At 42.8% G+C, this 22,236-nt stretch overlaps 1 protein-coding gene across 1 annotated transcript in view; it reads right to left on the bottom strand.

The window, feature by feature from the left end:
* Positions 1–22,236, bottom strand: part of ANTXR1 (anthrax toxin receptor 1) — a 257,202-nt gene that overhangs the window by 119,730 nt on the left and 115,236 nt on the right. Inside the window, 2 exon segments of the mRNA XM_010845314.1 lie at positions 13,087–13,165; positions 14,662–14,731. Coding sequence (XP_010843616.1) covers positions 13,087–13,165; positions 14,662–14,731 — 149 coding nt within the window.

The raw sequence follows: 22,236 nt of genomic DNA on the forward strand, positions 1-22,236 counted from the left end.
CCTTACCTGCCTCCTGAGAAATCTGTACACAGGTCAAGAAGCAACAGTTAGAACCGGACATGGAACAACAGACTGATTCCAAATTGGGAAAGGAGTACGTCAAGGCTGTATATCGTCACCCTGCTTATTTAACTTATATGCAGAGTACATCGAGAGAAGGCAATGGCACCCCACTCCAGTACTGTTGCCCAGAAAAATCCCATGGATGGAGGAGCCTGGTAGGCTGCAGTCCATGGCGTCGCTAAGAGTCAGACACGACTGAGTGACTTCACTTTCACTTTCCACTTTCATGCATTGGAGAAGGAAATGGCAACCCACTCCAGTGTTCTTGCCTGGAGAATCCCATGGATGGAGAAGCCTGGTAGGCTGCAGTCCATGGGGTCGCACAGAGTCGGACATGACTGAAGCGACTTGGCAGCAGTACATCATGCGAAATGATGGGCTGAACGAAGCACAAGCTGGAATCAAGATTGCCGGGAGAAATATCAATAACCTCAGATATGCAGATGATACCATCCTTATGGCAGAAAGTGAAGAGGAACTGAAGAGCCTCTTGATGAAAGTGAAAGAGGACAGTGAAAAAGCTGGCTTAAAATTTAACATTTAAAAAATGAAGATCATGGCATCTGGTCCCATCCCTTCACGGCAAATAGATGGGGAAACAATGGAAACAGTGACAGACTTTATTTTCTTGGGCTCCTAAATCGCTGCAGATGGTGACTGCAGCCATGAAATTAAAAGACGCTTGCTCCTTGGAAGAAAAGCTATGACCAACCTAGACAGCATATTAAAAAGCAGAGTCATTACTTTGCTGACAAAGGTCCGTTTAGTCAAAGCATGGTTTTCCCAGTAGTCACATATGGATGTGAGAGCTGGACCATAGAGAAAGCTGAGAGCCCAAGAATCGATGCTTCTTAACTGTGCTGTTAGAGAAGACAACGTAAGGAGATCAAACCTGTCAATCCTAAAGGAAATTACTGGAAGGACTGATGCTGAAGCTGAAACTCCATTACTTTGGCCACCTGATGTGAAGAACTGACTCACTGGAAAAGACCCTGATGCTGGGAAAGATTGAAGGCAGGAGGAGAAGGGGACAACAGAGGATGAGATGGTTGGATGGGATCATCAACTTGATGGACATGAGTTTGAGCAAGTTCCAGGAGTTGGTGATGGACAGGGAGGCCTGGCATGCTGCAGTCCATGGGGTCACAAAGAGTTGGATATGACTGAGTGACTGAACTGAACTGAACTGATTCCTTTGGCTGCTTGACCTATTAATTACTGAGAGAACTGTTTTAAAATGTCCTATTGTGATGGTGGATTTATCAATTTCTCTTTGTAATCTGGTCAGCTTTTTCCTCATATATGTTGAGGATATGTCATGAAGTACAGGTTAGAATTATACTTCCTAGGTTAATGGTTCCTTTTAACATTATGTAATGGTCCTCTTTTTATCAATAAAGATTTTTAGCTAAAAAGTTTAATATAGCTATATTAACTTTATTTTGGTATTCCCTTGACATAATTTTTCTCATACTTTTATTTTTAACCTTTGTGCCCTTTTATTTTGTTGAATGCATGCTTTATTATAAATAAAATAAAGCAGAATATATTTTAAACACAATATATCAGTCTGTGTTTTTCAACTGCTGGGTTTGGTTCTTTATATATTTATCTTGGTTATGGATTAGTATTTGGAATTTTTATTTCTAAAAATAAATATTACCTTCTTGCTATGTGCTTATCTGAATTTCCTCAAGTATAGATTCAGAAAAATCCTTTTTTTTTTTCTCATTTACTCTCAAAACAAGGAAATTTCAAACTTAGGGCAAACATTCTTTAAAATGCCTTGAGATAAAAATACTGAAAGTCAATTCCTCAAACATCCAAGAAAAACAAATCAGCACAATCCTCCAAAACATATTTGAAAAGATTCTTATGTATACAAGGGTTATCAAAATAGAGATGCCGCCAAACTATTTTTATTTCAGTTCATAAACAACATCTGACATCTGAGTTTGGCATTCTGATATTCCTGTGGTCTTTCAGCCTTTCTAATGACAGTACAAGAAACCATAGCTCATCTTGTTAAAATAATAGTAATAAATACTAGGATATTGTAAAAAAAAAAACAAAACACACCTTGAATTATATATGTCTCTCCTAAGGCCAGATAATAAATAGATGAGACTGATTTGTGACTAGTGTATTAATTGTTTGTAAATGAGATGGTGTGTTTGAAGTTATTTGAAAACAAATTTTTCTTGGGAGGAGCTTTAAGCTCACTTTAGTCTGAAATATAATCTCACTTGTATCAGGCAAAGGTTGGCTAGTTTGAACCACACTAAGAGAAACTGATCTCCAGTGTCACCAACAAAAGGCTTTCCTTTATTTTCAAAATATAAAAGCCAAGCTCATTTGTTACACCATTTAGGACTGATAATATTTGCCTTACTCTTTCACTAGATCACTTTTAGTTCTAGAATTTCACTTTCAACATTGGAAGAAGTCTGAAAGTTTTTCTAGTCCAATTGCCTATCTGATGCATGAATGGCCTTTACGTAATTCTGCCAATTTATCAAGTTGCCTGGACTTGAATATAACCACAATGGGGAGTTGACTCCCACCTGTACGGAGCACCCAATCAGAAAGACCTTTTACAAAACTGAGCCACAAACTATCCATCAGCCTATTCTACTCCACTCTTTGTAAACTCATGGACTGTAGCCTGCCAGGCTCCTCTGTCCATGGCATTTTCCAGGCAAGAATACTGGAGTGGGTTGCCATGCCCTCCTCTAGGGGATCCTCTCAACTCAAGAATTGAACCTGGGTCTCCCACAATGTAGGCAGATTCTTTATCATCTGAACCACCAGGGAAGCCCCATTCTACTCCTTAGATATACACAATAAAAGCAGTTGTACCTCAGGAGAGCCCAGCCCTTGAAATATTGAAAATATCTGTCAAATCTTTATATCTTCGGTCTCAATTCTATAGATTATTCTAAATGATTTATCATACTTGGTAATCTTTTTTCACATATTCAGTTTTTTGAGGTTCTCCTTTGTAGTGTCCTTACTATTTAATATGATACTTGAAAGATGTTCCTTCAGCAAGTTGAAAGGTTCTATCAACTTCCTTAGGCTCAGATACCATTCTCCTGTTAATTCAATCAGAAGTCAGAGACTGTCACTGCACTGATTCTTAGAGAACCTATAACATCAGCCTAAGGAAACTAACATTGGGTATCTATTCTGTACTAGGACCACTGCCAGCTGTTTAAGGCCTGGGATTTTAGCCACACTGATCTGATCCCAAAGTCCATGATGGTTCCTACTTTTCTTCCTCAACTAAGTCTTTCCTTCGTACTTTGCTAAGCCACATCTTTCACAGGACATATCACCTATAATTACAGCAATAAGAAAGTAACAGCCATCCTTTTTCAGGGGCTGATTATGAGACACTAATGAATCACTTGTAGCCCTAGGGTTGTGGATTGGTCATTCTTGGAACAAAGTTTCTTTCACCTCAAATAATGGAACACTAAACTGGAGCCTGTTCCTTTCCAAATGACCAAATTATAAATCAGGGACATCCAGACAAATAATATTTTGCTAAAAGACTTGGAATAAACAAATGCTGAATTAATCTTCCAAAAATATTGCCTTGTTCTTTCTTTGAAAGGTTTCCCATCACCCAGACTCCATCTTTTGTCATTCAAACACTCTGCAATGTCAGTCTCCTATTTCCCCTCCAACCCTGACACCCCTTATTCTTCCAGGATAGGAATTCTTCACCCTCTGTGAAGACATGGGGGCTAAATGGATAAGGAGAAAGATGGGAGAAAGGTGCACACGGGAGTGAGCTGTACAGGCAGTGGAATGATGTCAGGGTGAAGAATCTATAAGCAAAACTGGAGTGTGGGGCTTGGTCCTGCCCTTCTCCACTGGTTGTTTGGAAGGGACTTGTCTTCTCCATGAGTTTTTTCCTGTAATTGAGAAATACAACTGGGGAGAAATAAAAACTGGGGAGGGTCTTGTTGGGAAAAAGACACTCTGAGCTCAGTACATCGTGAGCTGTCTATACGTTATTCTTGAATTTCTAGAATTTGTCCAGCTCCCTTTTGCAGGAAGTCATGAATGCCTTCTTAAGTAATTGAGAATTAGGGTTACGGTTAGAACCTGGTAACCCGCTAGGACCATTAAATGGACTCTCCCCAAAGTGTGCAGTGCTTGTGTCAACTTACTTATCCACAGGCCTGGGTGGAGGCTCACAAGTCTTTAGAATAGACAAAGAATTTCTGGATACCCTGTGGTATTTGTCTTTTGCACCCCCAAATATAATATTTACCTTTTATACCACCAAATATAGCATTTACCTCTTGGAGTATGTATTCTGCCTTGATAACTAGTTTGTATGTTCTGGAGGGCAAAGACAGGCTACGCGCTTTTCTGAGACCCTAACGCTTGGACCATAGTACTATTTCATACATGCCAGTCCCAGTCTTTGGCTCTGTTAACCATCAGCAACTGCTTCTCTAAACTACTTTACTTAATGAAGAGGCCCACATGCTTATAGCTGCTGGTATGAATTAGCTACTTCAAAGATAGCTACCTATTTTGATTAATGGACTGTTTTGTTTACCTTGGAAAAGAAATAGAAGAAAAATGACTTCTCTGATTTCTACTTTTTCTGAAGAGTGAGCATTAGTTTTTTATTAAGTTGGAAGGCGAGATTGCCACTCAGCACAAGGTTCTGGATTCATTCCCTACCAGGCTGGTGAAATTCAAGAAATTTTGGCAAGGGCAGTCACGCCAACTGTCTGTTTACCTAGATAGTTATACAACTACAAAGCTGGGCTGGATTTTTATTTTCCTAAGTTATTTCAAAGCAATTAGTAACAGAATTGAACTCACTTACAAAATGAACCCAGGAAGTTGCTAAGAATAGAACTCTGCAGACAAGGTTGGAAGATGCCCCCTGACCTCCATCTGAAGCCTCGCTTTGCTGCAGCCACTGGAGCATTCTTCTATGGCTCCAGCACACTGTCTTCTGAGCTAGCCCTAACCAAGGCTGCCTGTGCAACCCCAGCCTTCACTGGCAGCATCCAGGTTATTTAAGTTACCATCGCCTTGGTTTCTGGTGAAAGTGAAAGTCGCTCAGTTGTGTCTGACCCTTTGTGACCTCATGGACTATATAGTCCATGGAATTCTCCAGGCCAGAATACTGGAGTGGGTAGCCTTTCCCTTCTCCAGGGGATCCTCCCAAACCAGGGATCAAACCCAGGTCTCCTGCATAGGAGTCAGATTCTTTACTAGCAGAGCCACAAGGGCCCTTGGTTTCTGGTACTCCAAGGCAAACTCAGGCCATGACAGTTTTCCTACGACACTGCTTTCCTCTAGATTCTTTTTTTGAAGATGAAAAATGTTTATTTCCTAAATGAGGAGATATTGGCATTCAACATCAAAACAGCATTCTGTATTATACTTAAAGTAAACACTAGAGAAAAACTCCAACTAAGGAAGGCTTCTCCAACTGGTCCCAGTTATCTCTATCTTCTCTCCTAACATCCTATCCCAACTAACCACAGCCACATGGGCCTCAAACACATCTTCACCCAGGCCATACCCTGAGCAAATTTATCATCTTTCTTGTGAATCAATCCTTCTTTGACTCCCCAGACACTCCATTTCACCGTATCACTGGGCATTGTTCATTTCTCAATTAAAGCACTTATGTCAAATTGCAAATCTTTGCAGTACTTGTCTGTTTCCCATGCATTATCTTTGTGTTCCTTGGACTTAGCAAATGTAGTTACTTAGATTCTGTATCAGTTGCAATGGTTTTGTCTGCTTTGTGCTGTAGATCCTCATGTGCCAGAGCCTGCCCTGAATCTTGATCTTGATAGCACACACACACATTTTTTCTCACTCTTTTTCTGGGAAAAATCCCATTAGTTTGGGAAAAGAACTGTCTCAATTCATGAAAATCTGAAGAATAAAATCATTTAAAAACCCTTGGGAAACAAATTGGTACTATGTTCATCCATATAGAAGTCAAATGTGCTCCAAACCCCAGTGAGTTGTGGCTATCTCAGGGCACGCTGGAGGATCTAGGCTGTCAGAAAATTCTGAGCTTGCAGTTCTCATCTGTGTGAAATGGTACCTCCTGTGATAAGACGCTTCCAGACATGCTGGGTCTGATAGCATATTTTAAATTATAATACTAGAAATCTTCTATGTGGTAATGACACATCAAATTTAGTTAATACTTGTTTTGACTCATTCTTCTAAATAGTCTCCATGATTCATTTACTGAGAAAACTTTTTTTTTCAAAAATAGTGAACATTAACAGAACACACCACTATGTATAAAGTAGATAAACAACAAGATTTACTGTATAGCCCAGGGTACTATATTCCGTATCTTGCAGCAACCTATAATGGAAAAGAATTTGAAAAATTATATATATATATGTAAAACTGAATCACTTTGCTGTACACTTGACACTTGCACAATATTATAAATCAACTATACAAAAAATATTGAAGAAACTGCAGCTTAACCCAGTTTGACTTATCACCAGATCTAATATACTGGTGCTGCTTTCCCTCGTTATTATGCAGGCAACATCTTCAGTCTTTCCCAGCCTGTTGGAACAGGCTTATCATGGACTCAGAAGGAAGCATACTTCTTAATCAGGGGAAAATAGGCTGTTTATAAATAATGAACAGCAAATCTTTTAATGAGATAGTCCCTTAGACTTTTACTCGGCAAGGAGAGGGAATATCAATGAACTAACACACAGCTGTCACTTTTTAAACTTTACAACAAGACAGACACTGAGACAGGCTCAGATTAACTTGCCCAAGATCACTGTAGGAAATGGAAGGGCTAGAACCTGAAATTAGGATTTTTGACTCAATATTATTCTTAATTCTTCCATTATGCTGTAATCATAGAGCATTTGTTCTGGTTTTGATGCCTTAGGGTTAAGTCTGTTGCATTTTTATTTTAATTCAAAAATTTTCTCTGAATAGGAACTGACATGAGTCCTTTCAGATTTACTCAGCCTTGTCACTGTGGGGCTTCCCTGGTGGCTCAGTGGGTAAAGGATCAGCCTGCAATGCAGGAGACACAGGAGACGTGGGTTTGATCCCTGGATCAGGAAGATCTGGAGGAGGAGGGTATGGCAACCTACTCCAGTATTCTTGCCTGGAAAATTCCATGGACAGAGGAGCCTGGTGGACTATAGTCCATGGGGTTGCAAAGAGTCAGACACGACTGAGTGACTGAGCATGCTCACATTCACACCACTGTAGCCAGGCTATTGATCATATAAATTAGGAGAAAAGAGAGGGTGTCCACTGAGTTAGTGTTGATTTTAGACTTTTATGTCTAACTTTAGGTCTCCTCTTCAAAGATTGTGATTCTCCAACCTGGAAACCAACACTAATCAAATCCTAATAGTTAATAGGGAAGAGCATCAGCTGGGTCTCACTGCTGATCACCAGGTGACCAAGGGTGTGGAGTGCACATCCTAGGAAAGTAATTGGCAACCTGAGAGATGGACCTCAATTAGAAGGCCCCAGATATTGATACAAAATAAGAGGGGAAAAAAAAAGTCATGTTTCCTGGGAGGGACCATGAACAAACTATGCTTATGGCCGTATCCAGTCCTGCTCAGGTTGGTTTCACTTTAGCAGAAGGTCACTTTCCACTTCTCACCTGTTATTATCATTTTTCAAATCACCACTTGGGTTTTGTCTCCTTTATGAAGCCCTCATGACTCTTCGTGGATTCTCCCCTTTTTCTCTACTCTGAAATCCTACAGCATTTATACACCTGGCTCCCACAACCTTGTTCTTTATTACATACTCTTTTATGAGTTTGTTGGATTCACGTCTCAAAATGGATTTTAAGTTCCTTAAGGACAGCGACTTGTAAAATGTAAATGGAGCACCAGAGACACAGGAAGAATTTGAGAAATACTTGTTGGATGATTCTCTGGTTTTTGTACACTTCAGGTGGAAAATTATACAATTTTAAGGTTATTTACATAAAAGAAGACAATCTTACATAAAAAGTTCTGGTAAGGTCCTAAATTTGCTTGCATTGTTATCAAAATGACAGATTGCTTTTTGCTATTTCCCTTAGAGCAGTACATTTTGGTGATTTTTCTCAACCTATTTCTAGAGCTGGGGAAAAAAAAGGAGGCTGGTGAAGACTCTTAGAGATGGGATGTATTCAAATATGCTGGGAAGAGAGAGCTTTGGATCTTTGACCATTTTCTATAGTCATGGAGCTCAACAAAGTTTACCATTTGTATAGGAATCTTTTAGTTCTTGGATGGAAAAATGTCTTTCCTGTAAAACTTCATGGAATTTCTGCTCCTGGCAGAGGCAATAGTTATTCATTGCAGATCTTGAAAACTTGTGACATGGTTGTCCAAATGGGCACCAAATAAAGCGAGAAAAGAACAGGTTCAACTACATATTTTAAAATTATTTTTGGTTCCAGGGGATGGACTGGGCAGGCTGCAACTGGCACTGACAAGACTAACCCTTTACTCAGACCCAAGGGATCATTTTTGATCTAAAAACCTTGTCCTCCAAACCAGCTGCCCAAGAAACAAAGGGAAGTCCAAGACCTTCATATTCTGGAGGACCACCCACTCCTCTTGCATCTCTATTTGTCCAGTGATGGCTTTAGTCCTTTTAATTTGTGCTTCTACAGGACCTGTTGGGGACTGGGGTTGAATATTTCACTATAGGTCCTCTTCTCTGGATGATTTTGGCCAATTTGTCTGCCCCCTTGCAATCACTTGGGTTTGATCAAGCGACAAACATGTTCTCACAGGACTACATGTTGTGTTGAAAGAGTTATTTTGTTACACTGGGACTCTGAAATGAGGAGCAACTCCTTGGGAAGAATCTCCAATCAGGTCCATCATTTCGACTAAGCTTCCACTATAATAACAACTAACATTTATTGAACACTTACTACAGGCCAGGCCTTCTACCAAGCCCTTTACATAATCATTTCATTTAATACTCACCATACTGCGAAGGGATGCAAATTATTATTCTTCTAATTTTACAGATTAGGAAGTTGAGGTACCTAGAGGCTAAATAACTCAGTCATAGGCCACGGGACTAGTGGACAAAAAACTGATGTGATTCCTCCTCTGCCTCAGATCCTCTCTGGCTTTAGCCTTCTTCCTGTCAACTGAGGGCTACTCCTTGGCCAAAGCCCTTGGGACCATTCTTTTTTTTTTTTTTTTTTAATTATTTACTTAAGTATAGTTAATTTATAATGTTGTGTTAGTTTCTGGTGTACAGCACAGTGATTCAGTTATATTTATATATGAGTATATAGACTCTTTTTCATATTCTTTCCATTATGGTTTATTATAGGATATGGAATTCAGTTCTGTGTGCTACACAGTAGGACCTTGTTATATATCTATTAAATATATAGTATTTATTGGATATATGGCATTTTGTATCTGCTAATCCCAAACTCCTGATTTATCTCTTGCCCATCCCTTTTCCCCTTTGGGAACCATAAGTTTGTTTTCTATGTGAAGTTTCTTTGTATCATATTTTAGATTCCACGTATAAGTGGTAGCATATGGTACTTTGTTTTCCTCTACTTACTTCACTTAGTATGACAATCTTCACCTAGTACAACGATAGGTCCGTCCTTGTTGCTGCCAATAGCATTATTTCATTCTTTTTCATGGCTGATTAATATTCCATTGTATATATGTAAATTACATCTTATTTATTTATTCACCTGTCAATGGAAATTTAGGTTGCTTCCATGTCCTGGCTATTGCAAAACGGTATTGCTATTAACATTGCAATGCATATTTCCTTTGAATTAGATATATGCCTAGGAGTGGGATTGATGGATCTTATGGCAACTCTATTTTTAGTTTTTTTATGGATCCCCCATACTGTTCTCCATAGTGGCTGCACCTTGGGGCCATTCTTGATTCCTCTCCTCTCAAGCCGTATGTCTAACGATTTGGGAAATATGCTAGCTTTGCCTTCGGAACATATCTGACTATGATCTCTTCTCTCATCACCATTGTTCCCACCTGAGTCAAGTTGCCATCATCACTTGTGCCTGAAATATTGCCATAACCCTCCTAACCAGTCAAGGTCCTTCTATCCTTGTCTTCCTATTGGCCATTCCAGCAGCCAGAGTGAACTTTCAAATGCAAGCCAGGTTGCGTTGCACCTCTGCAAAAGCCGAAGTTCTCACAAGACCCTCCACTCTCCATCCCATACCCTCACTGCCTACTGCTTGCCTCACTCTCTCCTTGTGACTAATCACCAGCCCTCTTTCTTCCTTGAATATACCAGCTGCCCCTGGTGATGGGCTCTGAGCAGTGGGGCTCACCGTTCGCAAATTCTCCCTCACAGTTAACTTCAGAGTCTCTATTCAAACGCCACTTCTCAATGTATCTCTATTTAAAATTTGTACTCACTCACTCACGCAGTACCAAATTCCCTTACTTGGTTCTATTCTTTTCTTTGTTTTACTTCTGGTGGTATGGGTTGTGTGATCTTAGTTCCTCCACCAGGGATTGAACCCAGGCCCATAGCAGTGAAAGCATGGACTCCTAACCTCTGGATCATCATGGAATGCCCTTGGCTTTTTTTTTTTTTTTCTAGAGCTTATATCACTTCTAACATAGAGTGTGATTCATTTGTTATGTCTATTGTTCACTGTCTGCTTTCTCCCCTGCATCCCTGTGAGATAAGAGATTTTTGTCCTTTGTGTCTTCTAACGTGTCCTGAGCACCCCGGGCAGTGCCCATCTGGCACATTGTGCGTGATCAGTGAATATTTGTTGAATAAATGAGTGAATGGACCTGGATCTAAAATCTTAGGGTCCTTATAACTTTGTCATAGATATGTAGCCTTCTCAAGTGAAAGGCGAATAATGCAGATGTTATGAGGTGATGGTGATCAAGGGTTAGTTGAACAGAAAACTTAGTGATTTGCACTCAGATTAAGGAGATGGGAAATGTAAGGGAGGCTGGAGTGAGTCGGGACGATATTAGAGTGACTTGACTGGGAGTTCTTTTCCTTTTGGGTTATGTCAGTGAGGACACCCTCTCTTCTTGGCTTAGAGGCCCAGGACTTGAGTTTATCGTCCTGCCCCTGCCACCCCACAGGCTTGGTTCCGACATATTTCCCCTTCCCACCTCCCTGCCCTCGCGACTCAGGACATGGCTGTTTCTCTGGTCCGGTCAGACATAATGAGAAACACAGGCCCAAACTGTTGGGTCATTCCAAAACGGGGAGGAATCTGGAATGGAGTTGTTAGATTTGGGGTATTTTAATCATTTCCTGCAGGTTGGCAGTTTCCAACAGGGTCAGTTTCTGAAAGCATCGGGCAGGGCATGCTTGGAGACATGTCACTGCTCCCGCATCCAGCTTTCAGATTTGGTCTCCAGATTTGAGGTTCCACTGAGGTGTGACTGACACACAGACATCGCTCAGGGGTGACAAGTCTGACACGACTCTGTGATGACGCTAGGCTCTTACTTTGGTCAAGTGGAACTTTTTCGTTGTCTGTACCCACTGCATTGGTTTACCCAGCTGTCAAGAAAGCTGAGTGGCTTCTAACATATGATGGACTGTATATGTGTGGGGGGAGAGGAGGAGGAGGGACAACTGGGGAAGCTGGGTGCATCGTCCCTTGTGAGGCCTGGCCTCCTGCTCCTCCAGGAAACAATTCATGTTTATCTTGTCCAGCTCCAGGGCCTGACTGCTCTCCCTCATCCACCTGGATAGTGTTAAGGACACAAACCCCAATCACTGAGGGATTCTAACGACATGCCCTCCAAAGGCCAGCTGGAAAGTAACTAAGGTACCTGTCTAAGTTGGCCAGCAGGTCAAAAAATGCTAGTCTCTAGAGTGATCTTCCCAGGTGGTGCTAGTGGTAAAGAAGTCTCCAATTTGCCTGCCAATGCAGGAGACATAAGAGGCACAGGTTCAGTCCCTGGCTTGGGAAGATCCCCTGGAGGAGGGCATGTCCCCAAGGATAGAGGAGCCTGGTGGGCCATAGTCCATAGGGTTGCAAAGAGTCAGACACAACTGAAGTGACTTAGCATGCAGAGCAATCTCATGGGAAAAGTGCATTTGGTAGAATAGAAACTGAATATTCAACAAAGATCCTTTTGGAAATGTTCATATTAGGAGCTGAGGTCTGTATATGAGCTAACGAAGCCCTGACTGCTCTCTGACGGGCTGAGCTCCAAGACACTGACAGTGGGAGCAACCTCATAAACCCAGGGGTTCCCAGCCATAGTTGCACAAGAGAACTCCCAAGGGGACTCTGAACCCACCAAAGCTGGGGCCCGCTGCACAGACTTTGTCCCAGTTGGTCAGGGAAGCCATATTTTTAAAAAGCTTTCCAGGTGATCTCATGGTAGCCAGAAATGAATACTACCTTCCATGAAGGACCCAGAGATGGGGCATCGGAGGAGCTGGCAGAGGATACAGTCTGCCCTCTGCCTCACTACCCCTGTGGGCCAAGGTCCCTTCCCCTTCTCTCCCACTTCATGAATTTTCCATTTTCCCCTGGATTATTTTCACAAGCATATTAACAAGTGGCAACTTTTCCAATTCTAAATAAAAGCCTCTCTTTTTACTCCACCTCTTCCTTCAGCTACTGCACCACCCACCTCCCCCCTGCTTCCTTTTAGAGGAAAAACTCCCTAAGATGGGTTTTCTGTATATACTGTGCCACTTCCTTCTGTGCATTTTCTCTTAAACCCAGTCCATCTAGGCATCCCCACTCCATACTGCACAGGCCCTGGCCCCATCGTACCGTCTGGTCATGCCAGTGTGTCCAGGTCTCACTTTTAGTAACAGAAACGGGGAACCTGGGAGGCACAGGCCTTCCTGATACACTCCTGACATGTGTACAGCCCCTGAGGTGGCCAAAGGCTGGCCTCGCAGTGCCAGAGTCAAAGCTCAGTTAACAGAATGCAGAACTGGAAAAAACTCGCCAGGGAGATGAGGATGACAGTGATGTTCTCGGTCAAGGGAAAGGCAGGGACTTACGCAGTGTGTGGTGGTGATGATGACAGAACTGGAGATGAAGGAGAGGCCGTCATTCATGCTGACCTGAAGTGCGGCTTTCCTGCAACGACACGGGGACCAGGGATACTCAGCATGGCGTGCAGACACACAGGGCCCCGGGGGCTCCGTTCTAAACCACCCTCTGAGCTGGCTCCTTTGTAAAACGCGGAGGATGCTCTCCAGGGGCCCATCCATCTCTAACACCCTAGAGAGATGTCAGGATACACCCAGCTGGTGCAGCAAGGCAGTGTATCCAGCCTTTCTTACATCATGGCAAATAGAATTGAATGGGCAGAGGCTGCTCCCGTTTAATTTACTTGCCACACTGTAGTAGGTAGGAAGAGGTAGTCTTAACAAACGGTCCAAATCAGCGGGGGATGAACTGGTTAAGCTAGAAACTGTACAATTGTTATCTGGAGTCTCAGTGATGAGATTCTGATGGTGATGGTTTGTTACCACCCAGCCAACACAGAAAGGTACAGCAGCACATGAGCTAACCTGCCTTCTATTTCCTCCCATCTAGAAGATGCTCGTTGAGACACAAGCTTGCCTTCTGCAGCATGGACACAGGGCTAGTTTGTGGAATCAGTGGCATCATGAGCTGATGTCAGGCAACTAGATTTGGAGGCTTTGTGATTTGAACAAACGATTGAAAGCAGAATTCAGATGAACAAGTGTAGCATTTTTCCTTAAAGCTACCATTCTGTCTTCAGTCTGTTAGAGATGTGTTTACAGAGAGGTTAGTTTCTTTCTCTCACCAACACTGCTGTCTGTTTCCCTGCATATTTCTTTTCTTGCTCAGGATGCTAATTCTCTTCCTTCTCTTGAATATTTTGATCTCATCTCACTAGCACTTATCACAAATGCATCACTGTGAGATTTTCTCCATAAATTAGTTCACAGAGGCTTGGGCAGTGTGGATGAAGACACGGAGGAACACTGAACATGGCCTCAGAGGGTCTGACCGCAGGGTCCTGAATCAGCTGTGGATCACTTAGCCTTGCTGAGCTTCTTTTCTGAGTTTCCTTACGACAGTGCTTTGGGCAGCCTGAGAGCTTTCTAGAAATGTAGTTGTGATGAAGCCAGACAGACCTTGTTCTGAACTCATACTCTTCCACTCACTATGTGACCTCGACAAGCTACTTAAATTCTCTCTGCTACAGACTGCACATCTGTAAGATTGCGATGGTTCACTGGGCTTCCCTGATGGCTCAGAGGGTAAGGAATCTACTTGCAATGCAGGAGACCCTGGTTTGACCCGTTTGGGGAAGGTCCCCTGGAGAAGGGAATAGCAACCCACTCCAGTACTCTTGCGTGGAGAATCCCATGGACAGAGGAGCCTGGCAGGCTACAGTGGATCTTGGGAGAATCAAGGTCCCCTCTGTGAAACACTGATGCAGTGCCTAGCTCACTGCACTCATAGCACCACCATCATTATCTGGAGGAGTCTAGAGAAAGCTTCCATAATGACAGTGAAGAGAGACTCTTCTCCTTTTGTCCGCCCCCACCTCCTCTCACTTCCCTGGCTGTGGGGTTTAGTTGCTGGTGGAAACTTACATGCCAACTTCCTTTAAGATAGGTGCTGGACACAGCAAATAAGTATCTTCCACAGTGAAGGGCTTCTCATCTGTAAAAAGGAAGTCACTGGATTAAGAGGAGTGAGGCAAGTTGATAATTTCATATTCGGTGCCTCCTGCAGACCATCAACCAAGTCCTAGAAGACACTAGAAAAGCCGTGATGTTTTGAAATATAAACTTGAGTTGTAAAATCCATTAGAGTGAACGCAAGCTCTTCTGCCTGAATGCTTTCTAACCTGTATATCCAACTGAGTCTCAGTGAGCACACAGAGTGAGCTTTTACCACAGACCAGGCACAACCGAGGGGAAATGAGAAGGTATTAGACTGATCCTTGGGAGCTTCAAGTCTAGGTCTAGTTTGAGAGAGGAGTCATATTCATGGGGAAAGTTTGTTGATTCAACATTGTTTATTGATACAATAGCCAAGACAGGGAATCCACCTAAGTGTCTATCTACAGATGAATGGATAAAGAAATTAGGGCATGTGTGTGTAGAATGCAGTATTATTCAGCCATAAAAGTGGAAACCTCGCCATTTGTGACAACATGGATTGACTTTGAGGGCATCATGCTAAGTAAAATGTCAGACAATGAGAGACAAACACCGTATAATCTCACTCATATGTGGAATATAAAAAGGAGAAGAAAAAAAAAACAACCAAAAACAGAACTCACAGATTCAGAGAACAGATTGGTTGTTACCAGGGGCAGGGGTACGTGGGGTAGGTGAAATGAGTACGGTGGTTAAAAGGTACAAATTTCCAGGTATAAAATAAATAAGTAATGAGCATGCAATGTACAGCATGATTTGAAAGTTTACAAGAGTAAATCTTAAAAGTTCTTATCCTAAAGGAAAAAATTATAACTATGTGTGGTGATGGATGTTAACTAGATTTAATGTGGTGATCATTTCACAATATATAAAAATATTGAACCATTATGTTGTACACCTGAAACTAATTATATCTCAATTAAAAAAAAAAATTGCTGACAGATACAAGAAGTAGCTAAGCCAAAACATCATTTGGCTTCAGAAGACAGAGAGCAGCTCCCTCTAGGTGGGTGACATGATAAGGTCACAGGGAACATAACAGCAGCTGAGTTTTGGGGGAGAGATGGGAAGATGCATTCCTGGTGGAAGAAATGGAAAACAGCAAAGACAGAGCAAACAAAAGGGATGCTCCAGGGTAGGACACAAGGAGGATTTGAAAAGATCAGTATAGGAAAATGTTTGGTCCAAGTTCTTTGAGTTAGACCGAGGGATTTGGACCTAAGCCTATGTGGCTATGTAAAGAACTTTGGAGGTTTTTGGAGAAAAACTTGAAGTGATGATTTTGGAAGTTTTAGCCAATGTAGTTATGAAAGATGGATTCAAGCGGGGGAGGAATCTGGAGCTGGGGGATTTCTTTTTCTTATCCTAATGGATGTCCAGGGAAAAACTTAAGCAGCTTTAATCTGGAACTCCTTAAAAACTTCATCATATCTCAGATTCTGGGGCCAGAAGCAGGGCTGAGAAGTTACTATACTCAGCATATGGTAGCCATTCTTTCATGACTCAACATTTATTGGGAACTCAGCATTCTTTGTTCAAAAGATTGTAGTAGGAACTGTAGGTGATATGAAGATGAATAAATATGCCCCTTTAATCAAGTTGTGAATATAAATGCCTAGAAGACAGAAAGGAATCCATGTGTAATGGAAGGATGCTATGCTGCATTTGATAGGAAATTGATATCTCTAATGACATTTAAATGCAATTGACACTAATCACTTGCCTGAGTGGAGATTAGGAAGCTTCGTGTCCTCCATGATGGGATTTAAGGACCAGACCCACATGAGACAGGAGCTGGAGGACACATCTGAGTTCTAAGCACTGAGTCTCCGTGGAAGGAGGAAAAAGGGATGGCCAATTACAGTTTCCCCTGATGTCTAGGGAGACCTTCAAGTGGTGAAAAGGTAGGGAGATTATTCCAAGTCATTCATTCAACAAATATTTATTCAAGACCTACTATGAACTAGAAACACAGGCTTTTAGAAGAGAAACATGGTCTCTGTTTTCATGGATTTTATAGAAGTTGCAGGGGAGATAGTTGTTAAACACATTCAATTTTTTGAAGCAGTAAAAATACTACATTTACTTAGTCTTCAGTACAAGATTTTTTAATTGAAGGAGAGTGGATTTATAATACTATATTAGTTTCCAGTGTATACCATGGTGATTCAATATTTTTATAGATTATACTCCATTTAAAGTTATTACAAAATAATGGCTAAATTTTCTTGTGCTGTACAATATATCCTTGTTGCTTATTTAAACATTTATTTATTAAAAATATATTCTCTTGAATGTCTACCATGTGCCAAGCATTATGCTAGGTCTGGAACTGAACACAATAGACAAAGCCTCTCACTTTTTTTTTTTTTTTAATGGCCAGTGTTTTAGTTATCTATTGGAATTAGGGATGTGGCCAAGATCTATGTCCTGGGGAACATCAGATATTGAACTTGCTAATAATAAGTGGCATTTATTTCCTGTTATTCTTTGGGTCTGTAGCCTAAGGAGAAGGGATAATTAGCAGAACAAAATGCAGACACTCTTACACCTTCCAGACAGAGGTCACCTACTAAATCAAAACTTCAGTTAGAGTTCTAATGAGTAACGCTGTTTGCGGGAGGGCTTCACATAGGAAATACAATGAACATTGGGTTTTGCTGAGTGAACAGGAGTTCTGGAGGAGGAGAAATCATGAGGAAAGTACAGCAAAGCACAAAAAAATACTGTTATTACACATATTACTATTTAATTAAATTGTGTTCAGTACAAAGAAGGAGAATCAGGGGGCAGACTTTCATCTGGAAGGTCAGGAAACATTTCCTTGAGGAAAGGCTCTGTGAGCTGAGACCTGAGGCCAGGTGGAGAGGAAATGGGTTGGCAAAGAGGTGGACCTGCACAGATTCTGGGACAAGAAGCAGCCCAGGTCTTAAGGAGCTAGGAGAAAGCTGACAAGGCTGTTGGATTTCAGTGAGACAGCGGGTAAAATACGAGGCTAGAAAAGGCAGCAGGGCCAGCTGATCAAGCCCTTGTAGATCATGGTGGGTTTGGGGGACTTTTCCTAAGTGTAACAGGAAGATACTGGAGTTTCCCCTCATATTTAGAATGAATGCTGGCAGACTGGGCTTCCCGGGTGGCTCAGTGGTAAAGAATCTGCCTGCCAATGCAGGAGACGCAGGAGATGCAAGTTCAATCCCTGGGTCGGGAAAATACCCTGGAGTAGGAAAAAGATTTCCACTCCAATACTCTTGCTTGGAAAATTCCATGGACAGAAAAGCCTGGCGGGCTATAGTCCATGGGGTCACAAATAGTCAGATGGGACTGAGCACACAGCCCGCAGACACTGGCAGATTATGGAATATGTCAGAATAGTGAGTGTGTTGAGAACAATTAAAAGCTTATGAGAACAGAGGCAGATCACACAGGGCTTAAACTGGGCATTATCTTCAAGATGCTTTTCTGTCCATGATGGTGATGATGACAGTGAGACTTGGGGCATGCTGTGTGCTCTAAGTCATCACACACATCACATAACCATTTTACCTTCCAGTAGTGCTGTCAGGGAAGGCTATTATTCCCTTTACTTTATTTTTTAAATTATTTTTGGCTGAAGGGGGTTCTGGTTGCTTTGCGCAGGCTTTCTCTATTTGCTTTCTTTCTCTATTTGTGAGTGGGTTCTACTCCCTAGTTGCGATGCTCCAGCTTCTTATGCCAGCGTCTCTTGGTGCAGAGCCCGGGCTCTAGAGCCCGCAGGCTTCACTAGCTTTGGCCCATGGGCTTAGCTGCCCTTGCCAGGTGGGATCTTAGTTCCTGGACCAAGGATTGAACCTGTGTTCCCTGTACTGGCAGGAGGATTCTTAACCATTGGGCCACCGAGGAAGTCCCTATTCCCTTCCTGTAAAGGTGAGCAACAGACAAAGATGGAGACACTTGCCAAGTGTTACACAGGAGAGCTCGCATCAGCACGTGGGCAGTCTGGCTGCCACCTCTGGATAAAAGCCAGGCTTGATCTCTTCTCACTATGACCTTGGGAACCAAGGCAAGGCAGGACTCACTAGGCTCATTTTCCAGATGCAAAATGGAGGCTCAGAGAGGCTGTAGTAAACTATGATCTCACAGCAAGTCAGAGGCAAAGCCAGGACTAGGACTGGATTCCCCAGTGTCCACACCAAGGGCCTCTCCGTTCCAGGAAAAGCTCGTATTAGAGGAGAAACAAAGCCCAGGATAGGCGTGGCCAATGACAACCTATATTTACTTGCTCTGGGTGCTGCACATGCTCTAGTAATACATGGGAGTGTGGGGTCCTGCCCACGGAGCCACCAGCCCACCACAGCGCGGCCACAGGAGGCCTTGTGACTCCTGGCTGCATTCTGCGGGGGGAGCGGTAGGGGGCGCAGTACAACCACACGTCCGGGCCCAGGCTCCCTCCCCTGCGCTCTTCCAGCAGTTCCTCTGCTCCCTCCCAACTGGAAAGGCAGGAGAGGTGGAGGTTGTCTCGGTTAGCCTTGGTCAGCCTGGGTCAGCCTTGGTCAGCCTGGGTCGAGCAGACTCCTTTCTCACTTTCCCCCTCCTTTCATTTTCTTTTCCTGCCTGGGAGACCAGCGATTTCAGGAGCAGAGCAGAAGAGACCCTCGCCGCTGAGAAGCCTGAGGAGACGTGGCTGAAGGCGGTGGCACCGCCTCCCACCAGTTCATCGGAGTCCCAGGCTGTGGGCCTGCTCTGGGGAGCTGGCATTTTCGGCTCGGAGAGAGATTGTTTGGTTTGGAGGCTGGTTTCACTTTACCACAAAAATGAGTGATTTTTTTCTTTTTTTTCTTTCTCTCTAAACAAAGGAGGGCCATTTGGTTTCCATAATTCTGATCATCTGACTCCTTCCTGGAACGTCCACTTGGGAAGCAGGGCCCAAAGCCTTCCTCCTCTGGCTGGGCTACGTTTGGCTCAGGGGCCACGCCAACCTCAGGGCCACCTCTGCCAGAACCACTGGTGTGGTGATGTTTACGGGGCAACATCCACTTTGGAGGATGGTGGAGGGCCCTGGTCCTCTGTCCACTGGCGGCCATTCACCGCTTGTTAGTACCAGGTGGGCGGGGGAAACGGAGGAAAGCTGGGAGGAAATTAGTGAGGGGAGGGGGTTGAAACCAGGCCTTAAGGGAATTTTTGGATGATCTATAAATATAAATGTCCTTGCTTTTTACCTAAGATAGTTCCAAATTCAGTGCATACCCATGACATAGGTGAATTCAAAGCATCTGTCTTACAACAGTCTGATAATCAAACTGAAACTTGACTTAAATCAGGATTTGGGGATCAACAAGTGTCCTTAAACCAAACCATCAGACACCCAGGCTTGGGATCTGAGCAGCTCTGGAGATGAGTACAGGGGTTACAGTGCCGGGTAGACTCCAGAGTCAAACAGATGCAGGTTCAAATCCCAGGTCCTGTGACTAGTGTGTGACTGAGGACAAGTTCCTTATCTGTGAACAGTAATGATGACATCATTGCACTAGGCTGTGTAGGGATTACAAGAGCGCATGGAAGTACATTACTTGGCACTCAAGAAACATTTACTAAATGTTCAGTTCAGTTCGGTCGCTCATTTGTGTCCGACTCTTTGCGACCCCATGAACTGCAGCATGCCAGGCCTCCCTGTCCATCACCAACTCCTGGAGTCCACCCAAACCCACGTCCATTGAGTCGGTGATGCCATCCAACCATCTCATCCTCTGTCGTCCCCTTCTCCTCCCGCCCTCAATCTTTCCCAGGATCAGGGTCTTTTCAAATGAGTCAGCTCTTTGCATCAGGTGGCCAAAGTACTGGAGTTTCAGCTTCAACATCAGTCCTTCCAATGAACACCCAGGACTGATTTCCTTTAGGATGGACTGGTTGGATCTCCTTGCAGTCCAAGGAACTCTCAAGAGTCTTCTCCAACACCACAGTTCAAAAGCATCAATCTTCGGCACCCAGCTTTCTTTATCGTCTAACTCTCACATCCAGCATGACTACTGGAAAAACCATAGCCTTGACTAGACGAACCTTTGTTGGCAAAGTAATGTCTCTGCTTTTTAATATGCTGTCTAGGTTGGTCATAACTTTCCTTCCAAGGAGTGAGTGTCTTTTAATTTCATGGCTGCAATCACCATCTGCAGTGATTTTGGAGCCCCCCAAAATAAAGTCTGTCACTGTTTCCACTGTTTCCCCTTCTATTTGCCATGAAGTGATGGGACCAGATGCCATGATCTTCGTTTTCTGAATGTTGAGCTTTAAGCCAACTTTTTCACTCTCCTCTTTCACTTTCATCAAGAGGCTCTTTAGATCTTCACTTCCTGCCATCAGGGTGGTGCCATCCGCACATCTGAGTTTATTGATATTTCTCCCGGCAATCTTGATTCCAGCTTGTGCTTCCTCAAGTCCAGAGTTTCTCATGATGTACTGTGCATATAAGTTAAATAAGCAGTGTGACAATATACAGCCTTAATATATCCCTTTTCCTATTTGGAACCTGATTGTTGTTCCACGTCCAGTTGTAACTGTTGCTTCCTGACCTGCATACAGGTTTCTCAAGAGGCAGGTCAGGTGGTCTGGTATTCCCATCTCTTTCAGAATTTTCCACAGTTTATTGTGATCCACACAGTCAAAGGCTTTGGCATAGTCAATAAAGCAGAAATAGATGTTTTTCTGGAACTCTCTTGCTTTTTAAGTGATCCAGCGGATGCTGGCAATTTGATCTCTGGTCCCTCTGCCTTTTCTAAAACCAGCTTGAACATCAGAAAGTTCTTGGTTCCAATAATGCTGGAGCCTGGCATGTAAGATTCGAAACATGACCTTACTAGCATGGAAGATGAGTGCAATTATCCAATGGTTTGAACATTCTTTAGTACTTCCCTTCTTGGGTATTGGGATGCTGATTGACTTTTTCCAGTCCTGTGGCCATTGCTGAGTTTTCCATATTTGCTGGCATATTGAGTGCAGCACTTTCACAGCATCATCTTTCAGGATTTGAAATAGCTCAACTGGAATTACATCACCTCCACTAGCTTTGTTCATAGTGATGCTTTCTAAGGCCCACTTGACTTCACATTCCAGGATGTCTGGCTCTAGGTCAGTGATCATACCATCGTGATTATCTGGGTCATGAAGATCTTTTTTGTACAGTTCTTCTGTGTATTCTTGCCACCTCTTCTTAATATCTTCTGCTTCTGTTAGGTCTCTACCATTTCTGTCCTTTATTGAGCCCATCTTTGCATGAAATGTTCCCTTGGTATCTCTAATTTTCTTGAAGAGATCTGTAGTCTTTCCCATTCTATTGTTTTCCTGTATTTCTTTACGTTGATCGTTGATCACTGAGGAAGGCTTTCTTATCTCTCCTTGCTATTCTTTGGAACTCTGCATTGAAATGTGTATATCTTTCCTTTTCTCCTTTGCTTTTCACTTCCCTTCTTTTCACAGCTATTTGTAAGGCCTCCTCAGACAGCCATTTTGTTTTTTTGCATTTCTTTTTCTTGG

This window comes from Bison bison, unplaced genomic scaffold (genome assembly GCF_000754665.1).
Source record: "Bison bison bison isolate TAMUID 2011002044 unplaced genomic scaffold, Bison_UMD1.0 scf7180017864215, whole genome shotgun sequence".
Classification (NCBI taxonomy): domain Eukaryota; kingdom Metazoa; phylum Chordata; class Mammalia; order Artiodactyla; family Bovidae; genus Bison; species Bison bison.